At 38.2% G+C, this 27,680-nt stretch overlaps 1 protein-coding gene across 2 annotated transcripts; it reads right to left on the reverse strand.

Annotated features, from left to right (window-relative positions):
• Positions 1 to 1,569: 1,569 nt before the first annotated feature.
• LOC122882556 (natural resistance-associated macrophage protein 2-like) lies at positions 1,570 to 27,049 on the reverse strand. 2 transcript variants are annotated; one of them, XM_044210057.1, is made up of 17 exons: positions 26,812 to 27,049; positions 24,426 to 24,686; positions 21,538 to 21,627; positions 20,325 to 20,473; positions 18,194 to 18,316; positions 15,210 to 15,329; positions 12,530 to 12,636; positions 11,291 to 11,361; positions 11,130 to 11,197; positions 8,078 to 8,233; positions 7,817 to 7,975; positions 7,601 to 7,687; positions 6,667 to 6,786; positions 6,224 to 6,373; positions 3,799 to 3,872; positions 3,551 to 3,704; positions 1,570 to 2,605 (listed from the first exon to the last, which is right to left on the reverse strand). In XM_044210057.1, the coding sequence occupies exons 2-17, from the start codon at positions 24,445 to 24,447 to the stop codon at positions 2,498 to 2,500; spliced, it is 1,758 nt and encodes a 585-aa protein (XP_044065992.1). In that variant the 5' UTR covers positions 24,448 to 24,686; positions 26,812 to 27,049; the 3' UTR covers positions 1,570 to 2,497. The 2 variants fall into 2 exon arrangements, with proteins under 2 accessions (XP_044065992.1, XP_044065991.1); XM_044210056.1 differs by lacking the exon at positions 26,812 to 27,049 and having other exon boundaries at positions 24,426 to 24,755.
• Positions 27,050 to 27,680: the final 631 nt, after the last annotated feature.

A 27,680-nucleotide genomic window follows, 5' to 3' on the forward strand; every position in this document is an offset into this window, starting at 1 on the left:
TGATGCCGCTGTTTACTAAATCAACTTGAAATTCATTATCTTTGTCTGCTCTCTGGTGCGTCATGCCCTCTTCTTCTGCTAATGCTGCATGTGCATTCCTCCGAGAAGACAGATAGGCAGATAGAAAGAGCAAAGGGCCCAACTGGTGTTGAGGCCCTGGGCTGAGTGTTGAGGGTGCTGCAGTTGTACCCCTGGAAAATCTGTTCAAAACATGTGACTTCAAACATCAGATCCGAGTTAAAGCTACATCCATCTTTCTTCGGTCAACAGAACTAATGCATAGGCAGGTAAAAACAACACGAGGTGGAAGCAGAAATAAATCACAAGTGCAGAAATTAGTCATAGTCAAGGAAAAGATATGAAAACAAGACGTGATGCAAACAAATGTGATTATTTTTGAATAATCCAGGCGTACAATTCCTGTAATTCCATGTTGTGCTTTATTGTGCTTGTTCAGTGGAACTGTTTGTTTACAATTCAACAGCACATTCAATGATTTTTATAATTACAATATATTCACAATAGAAATTAAATCAGTCAGTTCTAGTAAGCCGCAAGTAATAAAACATGGTTCTTTCTGCTATAACAAAATGTTCCAAGGATATCTTTTGCAAAAATAAATCAGCAATTTAGTCTGTTAATCTGTCACATGTCCTCAACTGCCACATTACAGCAATTATACAAATACAACACTTTTAAAATAGCCACGATCATATTACTGAGGCCAATGAGAGCCTCCAAGAAAAGATTCAGAAAGTCATTTCCACTGAAAATTAACTATCGAATATTTACATGTGGCAAAATGCTATACAAAACTGTTCAAGTTATACTGCATAGTAAAAAAATTATGGTGATGTTGACATTAATGGCAACCCCCCCACATTAACCTCTAACACACACAAACACACACACACACAAACACACACACACACACTCCATCCATCAGGCGTTGTGGTTCTATTTCTACATTTCACACCTGTGAATCCACAGCGTCTACTTACAGCCTCATGCACTCTGCCATGCATTAGCTACATCCAATCATGTTGATGACAAACTAGCTGTTGAAATGTGCTTGCAGCATCTGAGCCTCATGTAGGGCTGGGACTGTAGGGTCTACAATCATGTGATTTGCTGGAAGAGCCCCCCTCCTCTCCCTCCTCCTCTACCCTCCCACCTCGCAGGCCTGCCCCTGAGTGGCCTCAGCTAGGCTATGTTTCCAGGAAAGGGGCCTACTGGACAGGCTGTGAGGCCTAGACAGGGAGACATTGGCTCATTGAGAAAAACAAAAACAGAGAGGGGCGGTGGGAAGACTCTCCCCTCTTACATAACTCTCCCTCCATGACAGGGAAAAAAAGTTCCCCGCCACAATGCAAAGAAAAACCTGTCCATCTGCCTCTCCTCGGCTTTTAAAGGCTGAAGGCACTTCAGGACTGGAATTTGAGCAACACTGAAAGCAGCAGTGCTTGCCTGCAGTTACACAATAGTTGCAACTCTTCAGACATACCACCACCGCAGGCACGTCAAACAAAAGCCTCATCTGAATGTACACACTGAAATGCTACAGTCAAATCGTATCACCGCTACTCATTTTATTTGGTTTGTTTCATACAATAATGCTGTTTCTGTGCAGCTGTAACAACACATAAAACGTGATATAACACACCATGTCATTTAATGTTGTTGTGTTATGTTGCACAGCTCTGGTGGTGAGACATTTACTGTGTCTGAGGAGTCTCTTTTCTGGCCTGCACTGTCGCCCTGTGGCCAAAAGAGAAACTGCATGGAGGTAGCAGGGTATCTGCAAAAACACTGAATTCATTTTTTGTGGAGTCAGACCTGCAGCAAACACTGTCACTACTGCTAGCTTCAGCAGCTAGCAATATCATTGTGTCATAATGGGCAAGTGTTGATTTTTAGTGCAAACTTAATTAAAACTTAACTAAATTAATGAATTATATAAAAAATACATATAAAATGTGATATAATAATGAATAATTCTAGGTCATATCGTCTCTACTGGTTTTCCATCATACTTTTATGCTTCGGCCAGTGTGATCATGAAACAGATATTAAATTGCATTTTATGTGGTATTAAAAAGGTCTAAAAAAAAAAGTCATAAATTAAACTTGGTGAACCCTGCAGAAAGATACAGATACAGTAGTGTTTTATATTGTGTGTCATCCTGTGAAATTACCTTGTAAAACCTCATCCACACCTTTAAACCTGTCAGTTTGGTAAAAATCGTATTAATTGTTTTGAATAATCAGTAATTGGGGTGTGACTAAAGATACAGACAACAACCCTAACAGATTCGTGATTACTGAATAAAACTATCTATAGCACCATTAATACAAAATTTCATCTGAAACTTCTAGTATAAATAAATCCGCACTTAAGGAGAGTATATATGTGCTGGAAGAACAGTCAAAGGTCAGTTGGGTTGCTCACAGCTGCACCTGTGAAATGAACGAACGTCCACTCGAACACACATTTGATTCAGGAGTCAAACTCCGGCTGCTGCTCGATCAGGATGGTCGAGTCGTTCTCTCTCCTGGTGCTCGGATCCAGGCAGGACACTCCCAGAGCTATCAGACATAACCACACCTGCAGCACAGACAGAGACAGACAGATTAACAATTAATCAGTTGACTGCTGTATCAGATGCCGATCACATATTCAGTCGATGCTGCACCTTAGTGTCTTTATAACTGTCTTTATATACAAGATGTTTCCCCTCATCCTTCTCACCACAACACACTACAACAATACCTTTAAAATATAAAATAACAAACCACAGGAATTATAATATAAAAATGAAAAAATTACGCTTACATATAGAAGGAATATGTTGATATAACTCATTCATGAGCACATAAGGGCGCTATTAGTCACTCCAGTTTAGGGCTGCAACTAACGGTTGTTTTCATCAGCAATTAATCTGCTTTTTATTTTCTTGATGAATTGTATGTTCTATAAAATGTTAGAAAAGAGTGAAAAATATATCTTCATAATGTCCCAGAGCTGTTTTGTCCAACCAACAATCCAAAAACCCAAAGATATTAATCTTACTATCATAGAAGACAAAGAAAAAAATGATACTGACATTTGAGAGGCTGGAAGCAGTACATTTTTGGCATTGATTATCAAAATTGTTGCCGATAAATTTTCTGTCGATCAACTAATCGATTAATTAACTAACTGTTTCAACTCTACTCCAATTTTTTATCATGAAAAAAGAAGATATAAAAAGGTCCATATTTCCCTAAAATGATCAGATATTCCTCATCTGTTAAATTAGATTTTTCTCTAGTTTTACATGAAACTTTCAAATATCTTTTAACCACGTGGCATGAGAAGGGGTGTTGTGGATTTTGCCAATCTATTAGGATTAAGACGACGGGCTAACACTGTAAAGTTTAGATTGTCAACTGCCCGAGTAGCTGAAGATTAAGTTGCTGGAACTAATTTTAGGTTCACAGCGGAACAAAGTTCAACCACAGTAGAATCTGTGCTGCTAGATCTGCTCCCCTACAACCTGATGTTACCTACCAAATATCCCACAAATGTCAGGTAAGCTATGGAGAGGAACGCTGCCAGCACATACAGCCACGCACTGTCGAGTGCAGTCACGTAGACCACGACAAAGTACATGTTGATTGCACACACCAACAAGATTACCACTCCTCCTCCGATCTTGGACACTCTGCAGGAAGAAGAATAAGTATGTAAAGGAGAAACAATAACATTCGGGATTATCATTTGTCTTTGTGTCTTATGATCTTATTTGATAAACTTACAATCCATTGGCAAACTCATTCATGAGAGAGGGCAAACTGGTGAAAGTGAGGATGGGAATGAGGGCAAATGGCAACTGTGAGAGAAGAAAAATAATGAATATATGTTATATTGCAATGTAGTTTGTCAGAATCAGAAATACTTTATTGATCCCCGAGGGGAAACTCTTTCGTTACAGCTGCTCACTATCACGTCAGTGCACACAGGAATAGAATTACTAATAGAATAGAAATAGAAATAATAATAATAATAATAATAATAATAATAATAATAATAATAATAATAACAAAATAAGTCTGCATCATGATGAGAAATCAGTAATGAAAAGGTAGAAGATGTGGTCTCAAATACTGGCCTTTATTTATCTTGGTGGCAGAGAGAACCAGACCTTTATTTGGGACAGGCCTTTATTTCTAATTTCTCCTGTTCCCCAATTAATTCATACTCAAAAAACGTCCTCCATGTTTACCTGTTGTCCTGATAAATTCAATATAATGTTCCATTTCCACGGCACTAATTCCATCAGTACAACAACAAGAGTCATGTCAGCAGTTCCACTTTGCCTTTTGGCCCCAAACGATGTTAAGCTACGATGAATGAAACTCAACACTTCCTCCAGAATTTTCACATTAAAAAGTCTTGCAGCCTTCCCTTTATAGGTAGGCTTTTAATGTGAAAAAACATCAGGAAGTGTTGTTGACGGTAGTTTAACGTCGAACAGGAGTAAAGAAATAAAGGACTGGAATTATAATATTCTAATAATAGAAATAATATATAATTATAACAAAAACTCAGAGCAACAGAGTGGTCAGTACAACACGACTCTATTGTTGTACTGATGAAATAAGTACTTTGGAAAGTATTACATTGTACAAATGTACATTATACAAAATTTCAGTGGTGCAAAGTAACTAAGTACATTTACTCGAGTAATGAACTTAAGTACAGTTTTGAGGTACTTGTACTTACTTGAGTATTTCTATAATGCTACTGAAGATTTCCACTCCACTTCATTTCAAAGGCAAATATTGTACTTTTTACTCCACTACATTTATTTGACAGCTTTAGTTACTAGTTACTTTGCAGATTGAGATTAATAATACAAAATATAATCAACAAATAAATTACGATGGATTATTACAGGTTAAGATACGATAAGACTTTATTGAGACCCGGGGTCGGGGGTAAATTCGCAAGCTACCCAGCAGTATATAAAGTACTTTAGCCCCACCTTTACCAGCTGCAATTAATTTTTAATAATGAATAATTATAATCCAATAATATAATATACATTATTCTGAAATGGGCCATTCTGCATAGTGAGTACTTTTACTTTTGGTACTTTAAGTATATTTTGATGCTAATACTTTTGTACTCTTACTTAAGTAATATTTTGAATGCATGAATTTAGAATTTATGGTATTGATTTTTTTCTTGGTTGGGGTCCTTTTGTATTTGTTATGTACTGTTTAAAGAAAAATGTGTAGCTATATTTCATTACTTTTATCTGTGACATTCAGTATTGAGTACAGGTGTAATGAGGGAGCTGGATGAGTCTGTGATTCTCACCTGCGTGAGAAAGCTTGTGCTTATAGTTTTAATTTGTCTTGTGTGATCGTTTGACCCTGAGGAAGACCAGTGTGCAGTCAACACATGTTGTTCTTGTTTTTAATTTTGTAGCCATGATAACAAAAGGCTTTTTTAACTTTTGTACATTAACAAAGCAAAATGCCTTGATGTTTTGGGGAAATTTGTGTTTGCCTACCAGAGCACCTGCTTTGTGTTACATCAGTTCCTCTCTTGTTTCTATTAAATATTTTTCTAACTCAATTTCTATCACATTTGTATTATTTGGATATTTATTTAACTGCTTTCCATTACTGCTACTTGCTTGAAGGGTTTGGGTTCAACAGCTTTTTATAGAATCTGAATCCAGTATTGAATCTGAATATTTTCAAATACCCTATTAAATCTGTTTAGGTTTAGATTTCAACAATCTTAAGGAACAAAAGTTCTAAATATCCAAATATTTAAATATTTTAGAGTTAAATCTCCAGTTTGCCAGATAGATTACATATTTGACTACCTTTATGTTTGACTACCTTTATGTTTTGTGCATTGCTCTTGGCTGAAATGAGAAATTTATTAGACTGTGAGATTAAGAATTTGGTTATTTTACCAACTTGGAACTGGTTCCAAAATGGAGCTAGCTATTCCAATCCAATCCTACTTGTTTGTACATTTTAGTCATATTAATGTCCTCCTTTTTGTATTGCAGGTTATAAGAATGAATTGAAAAGCACTTCACAGATAACGTGCTATGAGATAAAGATGATACATAATAAAGATAAAACAGGCAAAGGTGGAGAGATGTGGGTGAATGCCTCATTGAAGCTGCCAGTGAACCAGTTTTCATCGCTGCCTGACCTGCATGCTCTGCAGCACGTTGAGGAAGTCGTTCATGCCTGTCAGGTGCCGCACGTCCTGGAAGATGGCCACCAGCAGGGTGGGAGCGATGGCGAGGGAGCGGGTCAACAACACCCGAGCGAAACGCGACCAGCGCAGGTTCAAAAAACCCTGAGGGCAGGAAGACACATCGGACATTTACAAGAAAGCTGCACTTTTCAGCCGTTTCAGCAAAGCAAACTGCTTGTAATTGCAGTGCACTGCTGCATGTAATTATCTCACTTAAATAAATAAAGCCCGATTCCACACAGAAGCTACCAAAACCAGGCCACAAATAAAACAAAATATCAGCAAAACAACTGACTGATTTTTATGAAGGTAGAGGACAGGGCAGACATTTCCATTGTTTGGTGTGTGTGTGTGTGTGTGTTTGTGCACTGCTGAGGCCTCCCTCCTCCACTGACCTCCATGACAAACTGGCCGGAGTACGTTCCAGTCATGGTGGAGCTCTGACCAGCTGCAAGGATCCCCACGGCCCAGATGTAGAGCGCTGCCGGGCCGAAGAAACAGCCCAGCACCACTCCCTGCAACAGACACGCAAACAGAGAGGGCGGTCAACAAAATGTTAGCAATGTTACATTCACCAGAAAACAAGTACAGTCCCACAGTGCTTCAATAAAAACAGGAGAGGGACTGGATAAAAAGGGGGGGGATCATTCCAATAAAACCCCCAAAATTTGGAATTTCAAGCTGCTCAAATTAAAATGGATGAAATGTGAATGGGGTCACTCTTAATGAAAAACCTACAGAGAATTATCACCTGACTCTGCTGACCTCAGTTCTACACAGCGTTTTAGCATCGTTCAGCTCACTGTTTTGGCAGGTACGTGCACAACCTGCTCAGCAGCAAACAGACAAAGTTAGAGACTAGCTGGTGAACATAGCAGAGCATTTAGCAGCAAAAGAGCCAGATATTTCCCTCAGGAGTCAGTGGAGACCAAACCAGAGGTAAAAGGAGAGTGAATACATTAATTCAATATATAATTAGGTTTTTTTGTAAGACTTTTCATATTTTTAAACTTTAGACTACAACTTTTGTCAGAAAGCCTGCATTACAAACTGCAGTGCTTCATGGGAAGTGTAGTTTTTCAAGCTTAACTCATACTAGAGACTAAAAGTCAGGTTTTCTCCGTCTCTGTGACTTCGTTCTTTTATAAATTTGTCTCTCGCTGTCCAATACTAAATAGCTAGTACCCCTTTAAATTTATTAAACTGATATCGCTCAATAAACAAAATTTTACCACAAGTACTGAAGTGAACTTGCTGCGGTGAAGTTACCCCTCGATAACAACAGTGCTGTAGTAATAGTGGCAGAGTAAGTAACAGCTTTAAACTTACCCCTTTGTAGATGTCCACCTCTAGAGTTTCATTGTTCAGAGGGAACAGATGTGAATGAGGACTTCCTGATTGATTGCAGACGCTATACTGGAATAAAAATCAAATACACACATCTGTAGCACTGCAGCCAAAGAAAACACAGATTTTTGAGCTTCCAAAAGACGGCTTGAAATTTCACTCTTGTTAGATTATATGAGCGGCTGCAGAGATACTCACCACCTCTTTGTTTGTGCGTCCATAGAAAGCCTCGGCGAAAACAGCCACCACAAACACATTGATGAGGAAAGAGACAAACAGCGCTATGGTCGCCTCAACGAAGAAATATTTGTTGGCCTCTTTTACTTCTTTCTTGTTCGATCGATCCACTTCGCGAGACTGAGAGAACATTTGGACACTTAATGGTTTGCCGATCCAATCATACAGTTTCATGCAGCGGATTTAAAAAAGATGATATATCTATCCAGCAGTTGATCGCACCTTGACAAGAGCAGAGTGGAGGTAAATGTTGTGAGGCATGATGACGGCTCCCACGATGCCGACGGCCTGAGTCAGCTGAACAGGCCCGCAGCCCTCGCAGTATGGCATGAACATCCCCTTCAGCAGCTGGCCTTGGTCTGGACTCACTGTCACATACTGGCAGAGAGGGAGCAGTGCATGTGCAATTTATGATATGCAAATGAGACGGAATCAATAAGAAATCAGTCCAGGTTTGGCTTCACAGTGTAACCTGTAGCCACAATGTAGAACAACATGACACCCGTAACAATGCAGGAACACATCAAATGAGATTCATGTCCATGGATCTATTGCCCCAGTGCGTGCTGGGAGGCTTCCCAACACACCTACCTCATGTACCTGCAATCACACGATCAGCACGCAGCCAGTCATATGAATGCTGATCATGGTTTCAACTCTTCAATTTTGCCTTTATTTCAAAATAAGAGCGCTGTTATTCAAGATTCATCCAGGATTAACAAATCAATCCACAAACTGCTTTCTAAGAACCAAATTAGCTGCATGAGAATAAACAGGATTATTTTAGCCTGATAACAGCATGTTAGCCTGAATTAGTTAAGCCACAATAAAGAAAACAGAAATGTAAAGACAAACCCACCATGTTCACAGCCACAGTTCAGCACATACTACATATATATTATGGAGAGTAAAGTATTACAGCCACAACAAACAAAATCACTGCAATTAACAAAGCTAAATATTACTTTCATACATGCATTTATTTTTTCACGCCTGGACTACTGTAATGCACATTATGCTGGTATCAGTCACCGACTCTACTTGGTGCAGAGATACGAACACATTACTCCTGTGCTAGCCAACTTACATCGGCTGCACGCTATGTTCCGTATTGATTTAAAAATCCTACTTATCACTTTCAAAGCATTAAATGGCCTTGCTCCAAATTAATATCAAGGATTTATTGACTCCGTATGTGCCAGGGCGTTCCCTTAGATCGGTGTATGCAGCTCTGCTGGTTATTCCTAGATAGATAGTGACCAAAGGTGACCGGGCCTTTGCTGTTAGAGCCCCAGACTGTGAGACACTCGGCCTATTGAGATCAAACAGGCTACGTCATTAGCAGCTTTTTTAAAATCCCTTCTTAAAACTTTCTTTCATAGAAAAGCGTTTCTGAATATTTAATTTGTTGCTGAGTTTTATCATCCCACTCTTGCGACTTTACATTTTATTAACTTTATTTTATCCACCGGTGTTTTATGACCTTCAAGACACTTTGTAGCCTTGTTAAGAAAAGTAAATAAGGTTTATTATTATTGTTATTATTATTACTTTTGACTGCATATTGTAGGTCAGCAGCGAGCTCAGTCTTTGACACAAGTAGATATAAACTCACTGAAGTCCCGCATAACTTTATTTGTCTTATTAAGTGCTGGAAATTAATGAATAGATGCAACATGACATTAAATAGTTTTGAAGCATCAAATAGGGCCCCAGCCAGGTTATTTATTTCATAGAAAGAAAATAAGATATTTAGCATTTACAAGAAAATAAAGTTTTCTGAGTTTGATTATGTTACTTGCCTGCCCTTCTTGTTTCTTTAATTGTATATAAGTGACATTTAAATAGAGAATGAATGGTGAAAATGTTTCTTACTGTGAGGCTACAGATAAGATATACTTTACTGTCCCGTACAGACAGGGGTTAAAGTTGTTTATAAGCTTTATTTTTATTGCAGTGCATTTAAAAGTCCATATGTTGCTTGGAATACTGTGCAGATACTTAAACTCACATCCTTTTCATTCTTAAGTGTGCAATAAGTGCAGCCCGTGTCAAAATGTGATTCATCTAGCGCCATCGTCAGATCAAAATTTCAATTTGTCCAACACTTTGATTTATGACCAAATATCTGCAAAACTGTCCTTTTATGTTTGGTGCTAATTAGCAAATGTTAGCATGCTAACACGCTAAACTAAGATGGTGAATATGGTAAACATTATTCCTGCTAATGTTAGCATTGTCATTGTGAGCATGTTAGCATGCTGACATTAGCTTTTAGCTCACAGCCTCACAGAGTTGCTAGCACGGCTGTAGACTCTTAGTCTGCGTTCCAAATCGCATACTTTTTACTTTTTACTTTTAGTACGTACTGCAGCTGCCCTTACAAAACACATACTGTTGCATGCAGTATCTATACAATTTATTGTATAGATACTGCATAATAATGTATTTTTGGCATACTGCATTTGACATACTATGCATTGGGACATACTAAATCTTTTTTTGGCATACTGAATAGTTTAGTAGTATGGGTATTGGAACGCACCCTTAGTCTTGTTATAATAGCACCATAGCACATGACCCCAAGCACCCCCTCAACCCATTCTTCACACTGCTTCCATCTGGTTGTAGATACAGATCCCTGGCCTGGAAACGGCAACACTATCGCAGGAGTTTTGTCCCCTCTGCCATAGCATCACTCAACTGAACTGTCGTGTGTGTAGGTGTGTATGTTTATAGGCATGCGTGTATAAAAGTGGACGTATCCGATGTCTTTCATGTGGTTATGTTGTGGTGTGTAATGTATTTATGTGAGGCTCTGTACAGACTGTGGCAACAAATTTCCTTGGAAAGGACAATAAAGAATCTGTCTATGAGATTTGTTTGTGTTTTGTAAGTCCAGCCCTGCAAGGCCCAGTGACGGTGGACTAACACCTTTTTTAAATAGTTTGTGCCACTTCCCTATTCCAGCTCACTAAGGGTAACTCAGTCCCACTCGAGGGTTATGGCTCTGAGAATCGTAGGTGCTGTGCAGTGCTGTGACCTACGATTTATCAACCATAGTTTTCTCCGTCAAATTTAGGGGATTATTATATAAAGTATATGATTAAACACATTGTGGGAGGGCAAATAGGATCTTTATACTGTCTGTCATATTTGTGTTGAACTACTGTGAGATGTGATAATAAGCTGACTGATAGGTTTGGGATAGACGTCAAGGAAAACATGTTTTACGCATACTCAATCATATATGCAGATATGTAAATGTTTGTACCTCATATCCAAAGGTGATGGCCATGATGGTGATGAGCAAACCAAAGAAGGCTTCCAGCTTCCTCAGGCCTGCAGAGAAAGAAATGAGGATGTTTTATTTTGTGTTGCCGTAGTGACGTTTGAAAATGTAAAAGTAAAATACGTGAGGCGACCACAACCTACCGTACTTGTCTAAGAAGAGGAAGACAAACGTGTCGATGATGGTTATGAGGACACCACCCCACAGTGGGATCCTATGGGTGAACACACACACACACACACACACACACACACACACACACAAAATAGTCAACACCCAAGAAGTAATGAAACCATTTTAAAGCACTCATCAAACTGTGACCCAGCGACTGTGGTGGACAGTAACTACGTACATTTACTCAAGTACTGTACTTAAGTACAAATTTTAGATACTTGTACTTTACTTGAGTCTTTTCTTTTCACGCCACTTTATACTTCTGCTCCACTACATCTTAAGAGGGAAATATTTACTTCACTACATTTATCTGACAGCCTTAGTCACTAATTACTTTACAGATTAATATTTTTGCATAAAAAACATATGAAGAGTTTATAAAATATACAAGATAGATTTACTGATCATTTTACAACACAGGGCTGTATAATGAGATTTTGTTTTGTAGTTCCTTTATATATATATATATATATATATATATATATAGATAGATACACACACACACACAATGTTTTGTTAGAAATTAAACTACCCAACAGTATATACAAGTACAGCTGAAACAGAAACAGACTGAAAGAAAATTAATTGGCAGCTATTTTGATAATCGTTTCAGTCATTTTTCATGAAGATTTTTCGTGAATATTTGCTTTTTTTCCTTTTAATTATTTTAATAACTAATTTATTTTTAATGATGTTGAGGTTTGGACTGATGGTTGGACACAACAAGCGTTGTGAAGGCGTCACTCTGGCCTCTGGGTCGTCGTGAAGGCATTTCTCACTATTTTCAGAATTTTTCACAAACCAAACAAACAATCGATTAATGGAGAAAATAATCAGCAGATTGATCCAGAATGAAAATAATCATTAGCTGCAGTCCGATACAAAACAGTTCAAAATGAGCTCCACCTCAACAACTACAGCAGTAAAATCCTGCTTTTACATGAATGCATCAGCAATAATAATCTAATGATATAATAAATAATAGTACAACAGTCACAGGGGACATTTTTCTGCTTTGAGTATTTTTACTTTTAAGTACATTTTCCTGATTATATTCACATACCTTTACTTAAGTAACATTTTCAGTTCAGGACTTTACTTTTAAGTATTTTCCCAATATGGTTTGAGTACTTTTACTTAAGTAAAGGATCTGAATACTTCCTCTACCACTGCCCAGCGGCCATTAAATGGATTTTGTGTCTGCTCACCTGTCAGAGGAGAGAAGGTTGAAGGCGATGGCACAGCCGATGACCTCCTGCATGTCTGAGCCGATGATCGCCAGCTCCACCATCAACCACAGGATGATACGAGGCACCTGGACAGACGACACAGGTTAGAGTCATGTGATATTATGTTTAAGCATTAATTAAGTGTCCAAGCTAACAACAGGTTGCACCCTGAGTGAGAAAACATTTATGTTTTACATGACTTTCAGACAGAAGAAGGACTTACAAGAAGGACTTATTATGTAAGAGGCGTATGGTTTAAAAATGAGTGGAGTTCAACTAATCATACATCTAATGTATCTGACTGCTCAGGGGTGTGGTGGAGCTGTTAGATTGATATTTACATATTTTTTAATTTCAAAGAAGGACCTGTAATATGGAAGCAAAGAAAGGCCACATGACTTTTAATCTTACAAGCAAATAAAAAACTAATTGTGAAATTTATTCATTGAAATATTTGACTATGAATTCACTTAATTAGATAATTATATATTACTATTTACTTATTATTTACTATATATCTACTATTTATAGCTGTTAATGTTCACAGATTCAGACGATTTAAAATTACAGATATATAAAAAGCTGAAAAACTACATGATCTTGTATTATGGAAGCAAAGGCGAGACATAGTTATAATTTTATTAGCAAATGAACCCCTAATTGTAATACTTAGAGTTGAAATTTAAATAACACTAAATTTAAAGCAATGTGGTTTGAATTCGCCTGTTTGAAATTTCCAGAAAATCATTTTGGGGCTGAAATGATTAGTTGATTCATCGGTTAGTCGATCAACAAAAAATTAATCACCAGGTATTTTGATGAACTGATGAACTGTTTAAGTAATTTATCAAGCAAAAATGCCAAACATTCTCTGATTGGAAAATGCAATTTGAAGAGTCACCTTGACTATTTTTCGACATTTTATGGTCTAAATGATTAATCAATAAATTGAAAAAGATAATGAAAATAATTGTTATTTGCAGCCCTAGTACAATTTCAAAACCTTGATTTTAAGTTTTATTTTATGTGTCCATTATACAGAAAGTATGTATTCAAGCTGCGCACATTCAATAATCAGGTATTTACTATAAATTTCAACATTCAGTAATGATTGTATTTCAACTGGACAACTGAGCGACATTCACGTGAAGCTGCGTATCAAGCCGGCCACTGTGGTTTAACCTGAGCAGACACAATGTCGATATAAGGCCGGGTCAAGCTGCAGAGTGTCTGCTCTTTGCTTGGGTGAAAGTAGGAGTTAAAGGTAGCTTAAAGGTACATGAGGTCAGGCTTAGAGAATGGTGTCTGAATGGCGCTGCAGGGCCTAATGACTGCTTAAAACACAATTTAACATGAATACTGGGCTTCCATAGGAATGCTCACCCAACTGTATCCATGATGACTGTTTGAGGATACAGGCCCATTCTAGGTCTGAGGCATAGACTGTATATAAAGATGGACGACATGACAGCTCCCCAAAAGTGAAGTCAAAATATCTCGATCGCCCCCTGGTGGCTAGCTGCAGTAGGTCACAAACCCTGCCCTCTCCATGTTAGAGAAAACTCAAAGTACACATCAAATACATTTTTCCCAAAGATGGTTTCTGTCATTTTAGGTAGTTCTTGTTACGCTGATGTACGATCAAGTGTTTGTTTTTCTGATAAGTTTGGTTCTAATTAGTTATTTGATGCTATAAAAAGGGTGTTTCACGTCAGGATTGACAGCTGAGGCCGGCTCCAACCCCGATCACTACTCCGCAGACTCTGGCTCCAAACGACGTCACCAGCGCAAGATGGCAGCTCACGTATCCGGGATATTTTGGCTTCATTCATGCACAGTGGGAGGAAGTGAAGACGCGTCGTCCATCTTTGTATACAGTCTATGGTCTGAACGATCAGTCCTGACATTAAATAATGCTCCCTGACATACGATAGTCCCCCAAATAAGTTTCTTATTAATTTTCAGTGAAATGCTCCCAGCTTTACAGCAGTTTGATCAATTAGAAACTTGACCCAAGACTTTAAAATAGCTTATGTACACAAACACTGACTGGACCGGCACGGCAGTCCGAAAGACAGACATTTTAATCCTTTAACTGTGCCTCCGGGTCCTTTAAAACACATGAAATGTTCTCAGACAAGTTGAACAGGTGCAAACTTAAGAAAGTGTTCAATTCATGTAGCTCCCTACATATTTCACTCGCATGTACTGCAGCCTTTTAAAATGTGTCCAGCAGAAACACAGTAGGCATGCTCAAGAGAACAAAACGGCCAGTCACATGATTTTTAGCCATGTGGTTAACAGTTGTTTTCCTCTTCAGGTATTAGGGAAGCAGAGACATTTTTGCACAAGCTATAATAATCCATTAAGTTGCTCTAAATTTAAACAGAGTCCACATCTCTCTGATAACTATCCTAGGCTCATAACTTCATTCAAGGATTACAGCTACTGTAACAACAGATTCATTGCTGGTTATGCAGTGAGACAGTAAACCAGGACCACGTCTGCTTACAGCCTCTCAATTAGACCATTTCTCCACTGGTGCTGAGACAACCCTAGTGGCCGATCACAGATAAAAACAGTGGACAGAGTGAGTGTTAGTGTAGGATATTTCATGCAAAAGGGAAGTCATCAACAGCTGAGATTAGTGATATCTCACAGTGTGGTATTGGCGGTTGCAGACTTCAGCCAGGTGCATCCCGGTGACCACGCCCAGCCGAGCCGCCAGCCGCTGCAGCAGCAGACCGATGATGGTGGCTCCCAGCAGCACCCAGAGGAGCTGACAGGACGAGAACAGAGGCATCATCTGTTATTCAGCCATCTTACGAGCTCCAATAAGGGTCAATACGATTTTGAGATTGTGAAATGACGTTCATAAACAATTGCAAAGTGTGTAGTTGTAAACCATCTTTTGGAAAACCGGTGAAAAAACTGCTTGAAGTGAGAAATTCAAGTTTTGTAGTTGAATTTTTTTTTTTTGAGAACGTGTAAATAAAATGTTTGCACCAATTATATCAGTGGTATATCAGTTACTCTGACTGAGGAAAAATAGGTGCTTTTGTGAACATCTGAGATTTAAAATCGCAGTTTTCTGGTTTGAATCTGTACTCAGATGTTCACAAAAGCACTGCGAGTACATCCACTCTAAGCCACTTAAATTTATACATTTGTTTCAGCCCTCCATCCAGACTACAACTGCGTTTCCAAAACAGGGCGTATAAATCTTAAAAACGCCAGCTTGGTGTTTCAGTGTGTGCGGGGAAACCGGAGCTCAGTGAGGGTCGGGGTCTGTGTGGCAGTAAAGTTAAGACAGACTGTCACCTCAAACCTTCTCTGTGATCACTCATTTTAAATGTAAATTTACAACGCCTCCCTCTGTTTTGCAATATTTGCTAATTTTCCTGTTTTTCCAGTCATTACCCTTTCCTGTCATTTCAGATGCCTGCCATTCTCCCCATTCCTTCATTAGCCTTTGTTAGCCATTAGCCTCCGTGCCTGCTCTGTTTGCCCTCGCTGACTGATTACCTGTTACCTTAAACGTCTCACCAAGTAAACAACTGATTCCTTTCAACTGCTCTGCCTCCCGCAGTCCACATCTCTGTGTGCAGAGCTGTTGACATTAACTTGGATTTCTGTTGATTTTGTCAAACGATAAAATAATGATTTTATCAGCACAGCAGCTTGGGAGTGACTGCTGGTTCACATGTAGTGTTTATGAAACTGGATTAAATCACTATTTCATACTCGTTCTGTCGTCTGACAACAGAAACTGAAACATTTGTAAATGAGAAGAACTATATTGTGAATTCGGCTGCATTACAACACAGTGACCACAGAGAGCAGACTGAACGGAGCCTTCTGCACTTTCACCAACTTGAATTTCTCACACAGAGCTTTTTCACAGGTTTACAGAGGGTGATTTACACCTTCAGACGTCGGGAACAAACTCAAAATCTTTTAGGCCCTGTACAGATGCCATACCATCTGCATCTACTTCCCCTTTTGCAATATTTTTTAAGCTTTTTAAGATTAAACTTTCAAGCACTTTCAAGGTACCTAAACAAAACATTTCCAGACTCTCACAGCGTTTATTGTCACATTTAAATTGTTACTACACAATTGCAACAAATCAAGATTACAGAATTCCTTTATACCCGCAGCAATCACTTTGTTTATTTTACCAACTGTCCATATTAAGTTTGATTGTATGTTTTGATCACGATTGTTTAATGCTTGTTAATTTTGACGCCAGGAGACAACAAACAAATATGTCGACAGGATTGTTTCATTTCAAATATTAAAAAAAGATTTTTTGGGTTTACGTGAGTGAATGTGATGAAACACCAGATCATGTTGAAAATAAAGCATTTTTCAAGGAGTATATTCGAATTCAAGCTTATTCCTAACCTTGAAGACATAACGGTTAAAATTAACCATTTTCCAAACTTTGAAGACTTAAACTATAAAGACTACTGAACATACTTCACATTTTTTTGGTGGAAAATCTAAAATCGATAAAGGAAGTGTAGTTTTATTTTTATAGCATGCTGCCAGGGAGGTTATGCTTTCACCCACGTGTGTATCTCTGCTTGTTTGTTGAGCTGGATGATACATCAATATAATATTTATAACTTGACAGAAGACTAGATATTGTCTGGCACAGTTTTCTTGCTGTATTTTCTTGTCTTAAAGTGACCCTCACATCCACATTACTATCAATCATTTCTCTAAACTTTTCATGTTTGTAAATATGTTTCTAATGTACCAAAATACGCCCTAACAATACTGGGACATTATAAATGTTTTTTGGTCATTATTTTGCAGCCTTTTCACTCTGACTGGCAGCAGGATGCGTACCTCAAAAACCTGAAAATAATTACACAACATTAGATTAAAAGCTTAAGGCTCAGGGCTCGGTCCTGAATATTCACTCCACCTCTCATTCACTTTATTTGAAGCCCTTGCGACTAACGAATTCAAGAATGTGTTTCCAGTTTTCGGAGGGCAAGTTAACCCATGTTAAACTTTGACCTGCAGTATAGCGAGACTCTCTAATGTCCAGCCAAGTTGAGAGAATGCAGAAGTGACCCGTCCTTCAGGAAGTATTATTGTTAGTATTGTTTGTACAACTGCATGGTGAAAGAATGCAAACAGCAGAGTAAGATGGATGCTGCACAGCTGGCAGTGAAGAGATGACAATTAAATGTTTGTTAAAAAGGTGTATAATGTTTCAACTATTCAACTGTGTTGATAATTGATTGTTTAATAAAAAAATTTAGGCAAAAAATATCAAACATTTCCGAGTTCCAGCTTCTTAGTTGTAAGGATTTCCTGATTTTCTTTCTCTCATAAACTAAATCTCTTGGTTTTGGACTGTCAGTCAGACAAAACAAGCTATTTGGTTCTGTAAATAATATTACAAAGAGTACAGTCGAGACCTGCTCTATAGGAAAAGTGCAATGAGATAACTTCTGTCATGAAGTGGCGCTATATAAATAAAATTGAATTGAATTTGAAGACGTCATTGGGCTTCAGGAAATTGTGATGGACATTGTTCACTAGTTTCTGACATTCTGGAAATCAAACAATTAATCACGGAAGCGAGAAAGTAATCAGTAATGAAAATAATACTTTCAGCCGTACCTTGAAGCCAGCTTTAGCACCAGACTGCAGGTCAGACTCGATGTTACCTGGGTCCAGGTAGGCTATGCTCATCAGAAACCCCGGCCCGGTGAAGGCCCACAGCTTACGGAGACTAATCCACCTCTACAGGAGAGACAAATACGTCACTAATAATGTCAACATACTGTACTACATGCTGCTGGTTACCAATTCAACAAAAAACAAACAGCGGTCTATACTGGAAATTAGCATCACTCATTTGGGTGTGGGCGATGCACTATCACTGTATACAGTATGTAATTTCATATCATGATATCGATATATATCATGATGTAGTACATTTTCTAAATCAATTGAGAAACTGTTTATGCCTAATCCAGCAAATTAAAAGAATAGTTTGACATTTTGGGAAATGTGCTTATTTGCTTTCTTCCCAAGAGTTAGATAAGAGGATTGATCCCTCTCTCATGTCTGCGCGGTGAATATAAAGCTACAGCCAGCAGCCGGCTAACTTAGCTTAGCACAAAGACTGGAAACAGGGGAAAACAGCTAGCCTGATTCTGTCAAACAGTTCTAAAATCCGCCTACCAGCACCTCAAGAGCTCACTAATTAACATGTGACATCTTGTTTGTTTAATTTGTACAAAAATTGAGTGTAAAAACAGTATGTGGTTGTACAGTGTATGTGTTGGACTATTTCTTGGCCGTGCACAGTGACTTTCTGGAGCTTTGTCAAAGAAACAAGATACAGTAACATGTTAATTTGGGAGTTTTAGAGGTGCTGGTAGGCGGGTTTTGTTACCTTTGGCACAGGCTAGCTGTTGCCCCCTGCTTTCAGTCTTTATGCTAAGATAAAATAACTTTCACCTGGCTCCAACTTCATATTTAACGGACAGACATGAGAATGTTATCTTCTCATCTAACTCGCAGCAGGAAAGTGAATAAGTGTATTTTTTTTAAATTTTTTTTTTACTTTACTTACTTTAAGTTTACATTTTCATCAGGAAATTTGGTCCATATTTTATATTTTATTCCAGTTTACAAACAGTAAATGCTGTTTAAAGTGAACTCTCCCACCTTCCCCCGACAGTTAATATGCATGTTTGATGTCTTCCGGATGTGTTTGGGTTGTAAGTTTGTTTTGAGGTTGGCTGAGTTCACTCAGAGTCTGCATGAATCGTCGTCGGGCTTCAGCAGCTCATCTCACCTGCCTGCCCTTGAAGCCCCACCGCTCCCTGCAGAGTGCTAACAGAGTGCTAAGCTATGCCCATTCATCGATTTACCAATGATTCACATTGATATTCTTCCCCAACACTTTTGTTTTAAAAGCTTTCATTCAATAGTGACGCATGGGTTTGGAGGACCTGCAGGATCTGAAGGTTTTTTTGCTGAGTGAAATGAGAATTTTGCAGACGTCTGATGCAAAACATGCCATCAAATTTTAAGCCTTCTGTAAAATGGATGTTTGACGTTGAGTGGTGATGACAGCATGAATGTGGTCATCCTTAATGTGGCAAATGTGCCAACCGACTTCAGGTGCTGGTGTGGTGCTGAAGAGACAGTGGTTTTGGTCCAAAAAAATCACACTACAAAAATTATTAGGAGGGGAAGGGGTGGTCAGAGAAGGACGAGCATATTGTAAATTGTATTTTTGCTGAAAGGAGAGTTGTCTGACTCTTTTCTGTACAAGAACAGAAGTGTAAAAACAATCTGTGTCTTTTTTGTACGGAAAAGAAACAAACAAGCTAGCTGTTTCCCCCTGCTTCCAGTCTTTATGCTAACCGTGTCCTGGCTTTATTATTTAGCGTAGAGACATGAGAGTGGTATTGATCTCTCGGGGGGAAAAGCAAATATCCCAAAATGTCAAACTATTTCTTTAAATACCAGACAAATCAAAGTACTTCATCACATTGATGCAAAAATCATATAAAAATCCAATATTGCCATAAAGCAGTCCTACTCACAATGGTCCAATATACCCAGATATATTATAGTAAATATATAAATAGTTATTACTGTATAAACAGTATGAAAAAACCTCTGAAGGTTGGCACATTCATATTGTCTCACGTTTTATATCTTCATATTGCCCGCCCCTACTTTCACTATAGGTTTTTCCATATATGGCCCTTCTCATGGACTCGTGGATTACCTCACTGTCCTCCTCAGGAACAGGGACCCTCTGGTCAAAGTAAGTAGCAGAAACAGGTTCATTATCCTGTTTCTGGAGGAAGACCGAGGGGGCTGAGACTCTGTGTGTGTGTGTGGTCGCGATCACTGCTTTCCCATCCACCACGTCACCTGCTCAAATATGACACAAACATAGTGACTGTCATTAGAAATAACAAAAACCTCACAAAGATTTACATCACACACAATCCTACAGTAAAAGGCTCACACAGTTCCTGACACTCTGCTGACAGGTATATATTTGATGACAGCAACTGCAATGTAAAGAGGAAGAACAAAGTCATTATTGTCACTTGTTAACACTTTTTACGCTCTGATTTGATAAATACACCAATGAAAACCTCCTGTCTGAGATGTCTAAATGATTGTTCCTGCACAGTTGAGCTAGCCTGCAGATAGATAAATAGATCAGAAATAAAATAATAAAAAGAAATAACTCAAAATACAACTAAACTAAAAACAACAAGGCTAAAGAGCTTGTAGCCACGCTAGCGGCTCTGTGAGGCTGCACACTGTTGCTTTGAGCTAAATGCTAACGTCATCTTGGTAACATGCTCATAATGACAATGCTAACAATGCTGATGTTTTGTCATATTTACCTGGTTAATCATCTTAGTTTCAGCATGTTAGCATGCAAACATTTGCTAATTAACACTAAATACAAAGTGCAGCTGAGGCTGATGGGAATATCATTACTTTTGTAGGTATTTGTCATAAACTAAAATATTGAGCAAATTACAATTTTGACCTTACGATGGCACCAAAATTGTAATATTCACGGCAATCCATCTAGTAGTTGTCAAGATATCTGGGAACCAGGAATTTCTGTATAAAAATGTTGATTGCTAATCCATCTAGTGGATGTCAAGTGAAGCTTTCAGCTGCTGGTGGCGCCAGAGGAAAGGTCGGGATTAATCTCTGATCCCCGTGAACATCTATGCAAAATTTTATGGAAATCAATCTGATAGTGGTTGAGATATTTCAGCCTGGGCCAAAGTGGTGGAGCGACAGACATTGCCATCCCTAAAAACTAGACTCTAAATGTATACAGTGACAGCGCCTGGTGAGTGAAAGATGAACAGAGATATATTAGCAATCTAACGAACGTCAACAGTTTGACCTGGTTTCACTGTCAGAGGAGACACATTCGTCGTGCAAAAAACAAACACCCTTACCGTGTCCTCCAGTTTGTTCTGGCTCCTGATCTGTGGGAACACTGGGAGGCAGAGAGGAGATGTGGATGTTCTCAGGTGGGGGGTCTCTGACTGGAAACAAACCGGTAATTATGCTGGGATTACAGTCACCTACATGATCCCAGTGCACACAAAACTAAAGCCTTCACACACAGAAAACGATGAGAAAAAAGTGCACGGATAATCATCAGGTTAGCTATTGTTGGGTCCCCACTGAAAACAGATTAATCTACTGAAAATAATCAGTAGATTAATTGATTATGAAAACAGTTGTTAGCTGCAGCCCTGCTTTGCAAAGTAATGTTACATGTAAGTAGTTCTGTTCATGTCTGACAAATGTTTCACTCCTGCAACATTTGGTGTCTTTGATATGTAACAAAGTACTGTACAGTTTTGAGGTACTTGTACTTTACTTGAGTATTTACATTTTATGTTACTTTATACGTCTACTACATTTTGGAGGCACATATTATACTTTTCATTCCACTACATTTATATGACAGCTTTAGTCGCTAGTTACTCTGCAGATTCAGATTATTAATACACAATGTAAATCAACTAATAAATTATGATATATTGTTATGGATTAAGCCACCCAGCAGTATATTAAGTAATTAAAATTAGCTCCACCTTCACCAGCTGCAACATTAAAGTGATGAACACATTAATGCATCAATAATTATAATCCAGTAATATATTTCTACACTGTGGTATTACTACTGGTGCATGACACAATAACTAACTAACTAAACACATGCGCAGAGCTGCAACGATTAGTAGATCAATCGATTAGTTGATCGCCACTTTTTGATCATTCTCTGGTTGCAGCTTCTCCAGTGTGATGATTTGCTGTTTTATATCACTGTAAACTGAATATTTCTGTTTTTGGACTGTTGGTCGGACAAAACAAGACATTTGAAGACTTCAACTTGGACTCTGGTAAACTACAATGGACACTTTTCCACTGTTTTCTGACATTTTATACACTTTATTAGGTACATCTGTAAAATCTAATGCAATACAACACAACAGCTCAGCCATAAATTCTACCTTTACAAAGATAATAATCAGTTTTGATTGACACTGTCAGAGAACTATTATTATTGAAGTAATAATAGTTTGAAATGGTGTTGAACTGGACTGCATTATACTGAAAGGTGTTTCTAATGTTTTGCTCATCCTATTTACAAATATGAGGGGGGAAGAATATTAAATATATACATATAATGGAACTAATTCATATGTAGTGAATCTGGGGCTTTTGGGGCCCCTGGGGGTCTGTGCCCCTGCTGGTAATCAGAAAAAACCCAGTCACAGGAAAACGGTAAGTTCCTGTGAGTGGTGGAGGAAGTATTCAGACCCTTTATTTAAGTAAAAGTACTAATACCACACTGTAAAAATACTTACTACTTTTACTTAATAGTAAAAGTCCTGCACTGAAAATCCTACTTAAGTAATGGTATGTAGGAAAATGTACTTAAAGTATTAAAAGTAAAAATACTCAAAGCAGAAAAATGTCCCCTGTGACTGTTGTACTATTATTTATTATATCATTAGATTATTATTGCTGACGCATTCATGTAAAAGCAGGATGTTGTTGCTGCTGTAGCTGGTTGAGGTGGAGCTCATTCTGAACTGTTTTGTATCGGACTGCAGCTAATGATTATTTTCATTCTGGATCAATCTGCTGATTATTTTCTCCATTAATCGATTGATTGTTTGGTTTGTGAAAATTTCTGAAAATAGTGAGAAATGCCGTCACGACGACCCAGAGGCCAGAGTGACGCCTTCACAAAGCTTGTTGTGTCCAACCATCAGTCCAAACCTCAACATTATTAACAATAAATTGCAGTTATTAAAATAATTAAAAGGAAAAACAGCAAATATTAACGTTTGTGAAGCTGGAAACATGAAAAATTACTTAAACGATCAAAATAGCTGCCAATAAATTTTCTGTCAATCGACTAATTGATTAATCTTTTAACTGTTGGGTAGTTTAATTTCTAACAAAACATCATATTTTATAAACTCTTTGTATGTTTTGCAAAAAATCTTAATCTGTAAAGCAACTAGTAACTAAAGCTGTCAGATAACTGTAGTGGAGTAAAACGTAAGGAGTAGCACGAGAAGAAAATACTCAAGTAAAATACAAGTACCTCAAATTTGTACTAAAGTGCAGAACTTGAGTAAATGTACTTAGTTACCTTCCACCACTGTTTATGGGGATATTATATTATTATACCACAGGAAGTTATATATGCCATTAAGCATGATAAGATCAGAACGAACTTTGTTACACTATAAATCCTGGTTAAAATCAAGTCCTGCATTAAAAATGTTACTTAAGTAAAAGTACAAAAGTATTAACATCAAAATATACTTAAAGTGCAAAAAGTAAAAGTACTTATTATACAGAATGGCTCATTTCAGAATAATCTATATAATATTATTGAATCATAACTGTTGATGCATTTAACGTGTTTAAATGTTGCAGCTGGTAAAGGTGGAGCTAATGTTTGCAGGGTGGCTTGTGAATTTCACCAAGGGATCAATAAAGTTTTATCTTTATCCATATTAATATATCATCATTTATTTGTTGAATATATTTTGTATTATTTATCTGAATCTGCAAAGTAATTAAAGGTATTAAACACATGTAGTGGAGTAAAAAGTACAATAGTTCCCTCTAAAATGTAGTAAAAGTATAAAGTGGCAAAAAAATGGAAATGGAAATTGTACTTGAGTAGTTACTTCCCACCACTGCTTAAAATGTTATAAAACATCAAGAATCATATGAGTAAACATCTCAGGCAACATCTGAAAATACAAATATAAACAGTCAGATTGCATCACAGGTGAGGAGAACTCACCTGACCGCAGGAAGGAAAACATCTTTTCTTTTCTGGTGGCAAACTTTGTAAAAACTTCTAAAACATCAGACGAAACAGGCAGCGGACTTTTGTGCTACATTCCGGTAAACTGATTCATTTGTTTCTCTCCTCGCTTCCCTGTTGTTTCCCGGGAAGTTGATAGAGAGCAGGAATGTGCGGCAGGTTGGACGTGGACGTGGTCCCTCCGGTTTTGACTCAACGAACAGGTATGGAGGTAGGAGGAGGAGGGAGGGCCACCACCTGAGGACAAAGTCACACACACCGGCAATGTTTAACAAATGAACCCGTTGTTCATCCTGTTTATATCACGTGACCCGGTTTATACGGTCTGAGCTGATCCTGGACCCGGAGGAAACGAGAAGAGCTTACAGACTATCAAAATAAAACACACGTAAGACAGTTTTTTATTTTTATAAAACTACGTTGTTTTTTTAGTTGTTGTTTTTTTAAAGTAAAACTTCAAGTAAGTTATATGTTCTGTGTAAATATAAGGTTTTTGGTTGTTTTCTTTCAAAATAAAAGTCTGAGAATATATAACAAGGTTTGTTTCCAGCTACAAGTTTCAAAATATACCCTATATTGACATATATATATATATATATATATGTATATATATATATATATATATTTATATTTATATATATATATATATATATATATATATATATATATATATATATATATACACATACATATTTATATTTATATATATATATATATATATATATATATATATATATATATATATATATATATATATATATATATATATATACATACATATATATATTTATATATATATATATATATACATACATATAGTGAGAGCCACTATCCAGGATGAAACATCCAAAATCCACAAGTACATCCAAGATAAGGCCCCACAGATGACGTGCTCAGGGAATGTCACAGGCAATGGGGAACAGAGGAAGACGTGCTGGAGGAGGGACCATCATGGGAGGACAAACCCCTACACGGGATGTACCACCGGAACATAACTGAAGTGGCTGATATCAAGAAGTCCTACCAATGGCTAGAGCGGGCTGGATTGAAGGACAGCACAGAGGCACTCATCATGGCTGCACAGGAGCAGGCCCTGAGCACCAGAGCAATAGAGGCCCAGATCTACCGCACCAGACAAGACCCAAGGTGTAGGCTGTGCAAAGAGGCCCCTGAGACAATCCAGCACATAACTGCAGGGTGTAAGATGCTGGCAGGAAAAGCATACATGGAGCGCCATAACCAAGTAGCTGGCATAGTGTACAGGAACATCTGCACGGAGTATGGACTGGAAACCCCGAGGTCAAAGTGGGAAACACCTCCAAAGGTGGTAGAGAATGACCGAGCCAAGATCCTGTGGGACTTCCAGATTCAGACTAACAGAATGGTAATGGCGAACCAGCCTGACATCGTGGTGGTGGACAAACAGCAGAGGAAAGCCGTTGTGGTTGACGTGGCGATACCAAGCGATGGCAACATCAGGAAAAAAGAACATGAGAAATTAGAGAAGTACCAAGGGCTCAGAGAAGAGCTGGAGAAGGCCTGGAAGGTGAAGGCAACAGTGGTGCCCGTGGTCATCGGCGCACTCGGGGCAGTGACCCCCAAACTGGAGGAGTGGCTACAGCAGATCCCTGGAAGAACACCAGACATCTCGGTCCAGAAGAGTGCAGTACTGGGAACAGCAAAGATACTGCGCAGAACCCTCAAGCTCCCAGGCCTCTGGTAGAGGACCCGAGCTCGAAGGATGAGACCACCCGCGGAGGGTGAAGGACAAAGTTTTTTTTTTATATAATATAATGAGTTCATGATTCAAAGTCCCCCTCAACACATAACCCACCCCCCAGAGATTTAAAAAAATAAAGTCCCTAAAATGTTTAAATGATTTTGTTTAATTGTATTTTCTGTCATTTTGTAGATTCATGTAGACCCAACAGGGTTTAGATGCTGGTTCAAAGCCGCCTCCACTCTACCAGGAATAAAATTCTGGCTCCATTTATTAAGTTATTTGTAATAATAATTTATTATAAATTATTATACATATTTTTGGCCTAAAAGTTGTCAAAATCTAAAATAAGTGAGTCTTAAAATACTGGAATGAGCTTATAACATTTAAAAACCCAATTTCACAGAAAAGATAACAACAGAGGACATGACCTCTCAAATGTTCCAAGAAAAGGCTAATATGCAGCTATATTTGCTTTAATACAAAACCTAGATATTTATTTGATAGAAAAGACGACAACCGCCTTCTACATAAGGTGCTGCTACCAATATTATCTATTTTGTTCCCTCTAAATGGTCCAAAAGGAGAGAGATAATTAGATAGTCATGCAAGAAATATACAAAGAAAGATTCAACAACTCACCAGACATCTTGTGATGATGCTCCCTCGTGCTGCAGGTATTTTTCACGCCCTCTAGCAGCAGAGAGGAGTCTGATTTGTTTTTTATGTTCCACAGAGAAATGAAATGGTTTCACACAGAGGAGTGGCTGAACAGAGCAGGAGCAGCCACTGGGTGGCGACAAATACTGACTGATTCTCACCCAGGAGGAGTTAAAACCTTACTGTCAGGGTTTGAATTAAACACCACCACAAACCAAATGCAGGGTTTTTACCAGTGGCTCCCAGTGTCTGATCCTTGCAGGCTGCCTCTTTTGACAACTTGGGTTCAGCCATCTTCCTCTAACTCTGACCTGACCCGCCTTTTTCACAGCAGACATTTTGACTTTGTCATAGCAGGAAAATCCCAGGTGTTACTAATGACATTAAAGGTGGCTCTGTTCTCTTCAAGTGGCCCAGTCAGCTATGACAGGGAGTCAGCATGCACAATAACAGGACCCTGAAACTGAAGCTAAATGGAATTCAGCCGTCATTCATTTTATTATTTAAACGTGCGCTTTTCTTACTGTGACATGTCAAAATGTCTGAAATATGTCAACAACTATTGGATGGATTGCCATGAAATTTTGTACAGACATTCATGATCCCCAGAGGATGAATCCTAGTGACTTTGATGATCCCCTGACTTTTCCTGTAGCGCCACCAGCAGGTCAAAGCTTTCACTTATCCTGTGAAACATCTCAACATCTACTTGGATTGGAACAAACGTTTGTACAGACATTCGGGATCCCAGATGATTAATCTGACTTTGCAATGACTTTTCCTCCAGCGCCACTATGAGGTTAAAATTTATGGTTTTGAGTGAAATGTCTGACAACTATTGGATGGATTGC

The sequence above is a fragment of the Siniperca chuatsi genome, linkage group LG10 (assembly GCF_020085105.1).
Source record: "Siniperca chuatsi isolate FFG_IHB_CAS linkage group LG10, ASM2008510v1, whole genome shotgun sequence".
NCBI lineage: Eukaryota > Metazoa > Chordata > Actinopteri > Centrarchiformes > Sinipercidae > Siniperca > Siniperca chuatsi.

Excerpts from the sequence above, each read along its gene's own strand:
- LOC122882556 (XM_044210057.1), bottom strand. The coding sequence starts at position 24,447 with ATGTTTTCCTTCCTGCGGTCAG. Across the intron at positions 18,317-20,324 it reads TTCCTGAGGAGGACAGTGAG|AGGTGGATTAGTCTCCGTAA; the intron begins GTAATCCACGAG and ends TCTCTCCTGTAG. Across the intron at positions 3,873-6,223 it reads ACGTGCTGCAGAGCATGCAG|TTGCCATTTGCCCTCATTCC; the intron begins GTCAGGCAGCGA and ends CTTCTCTCACAG.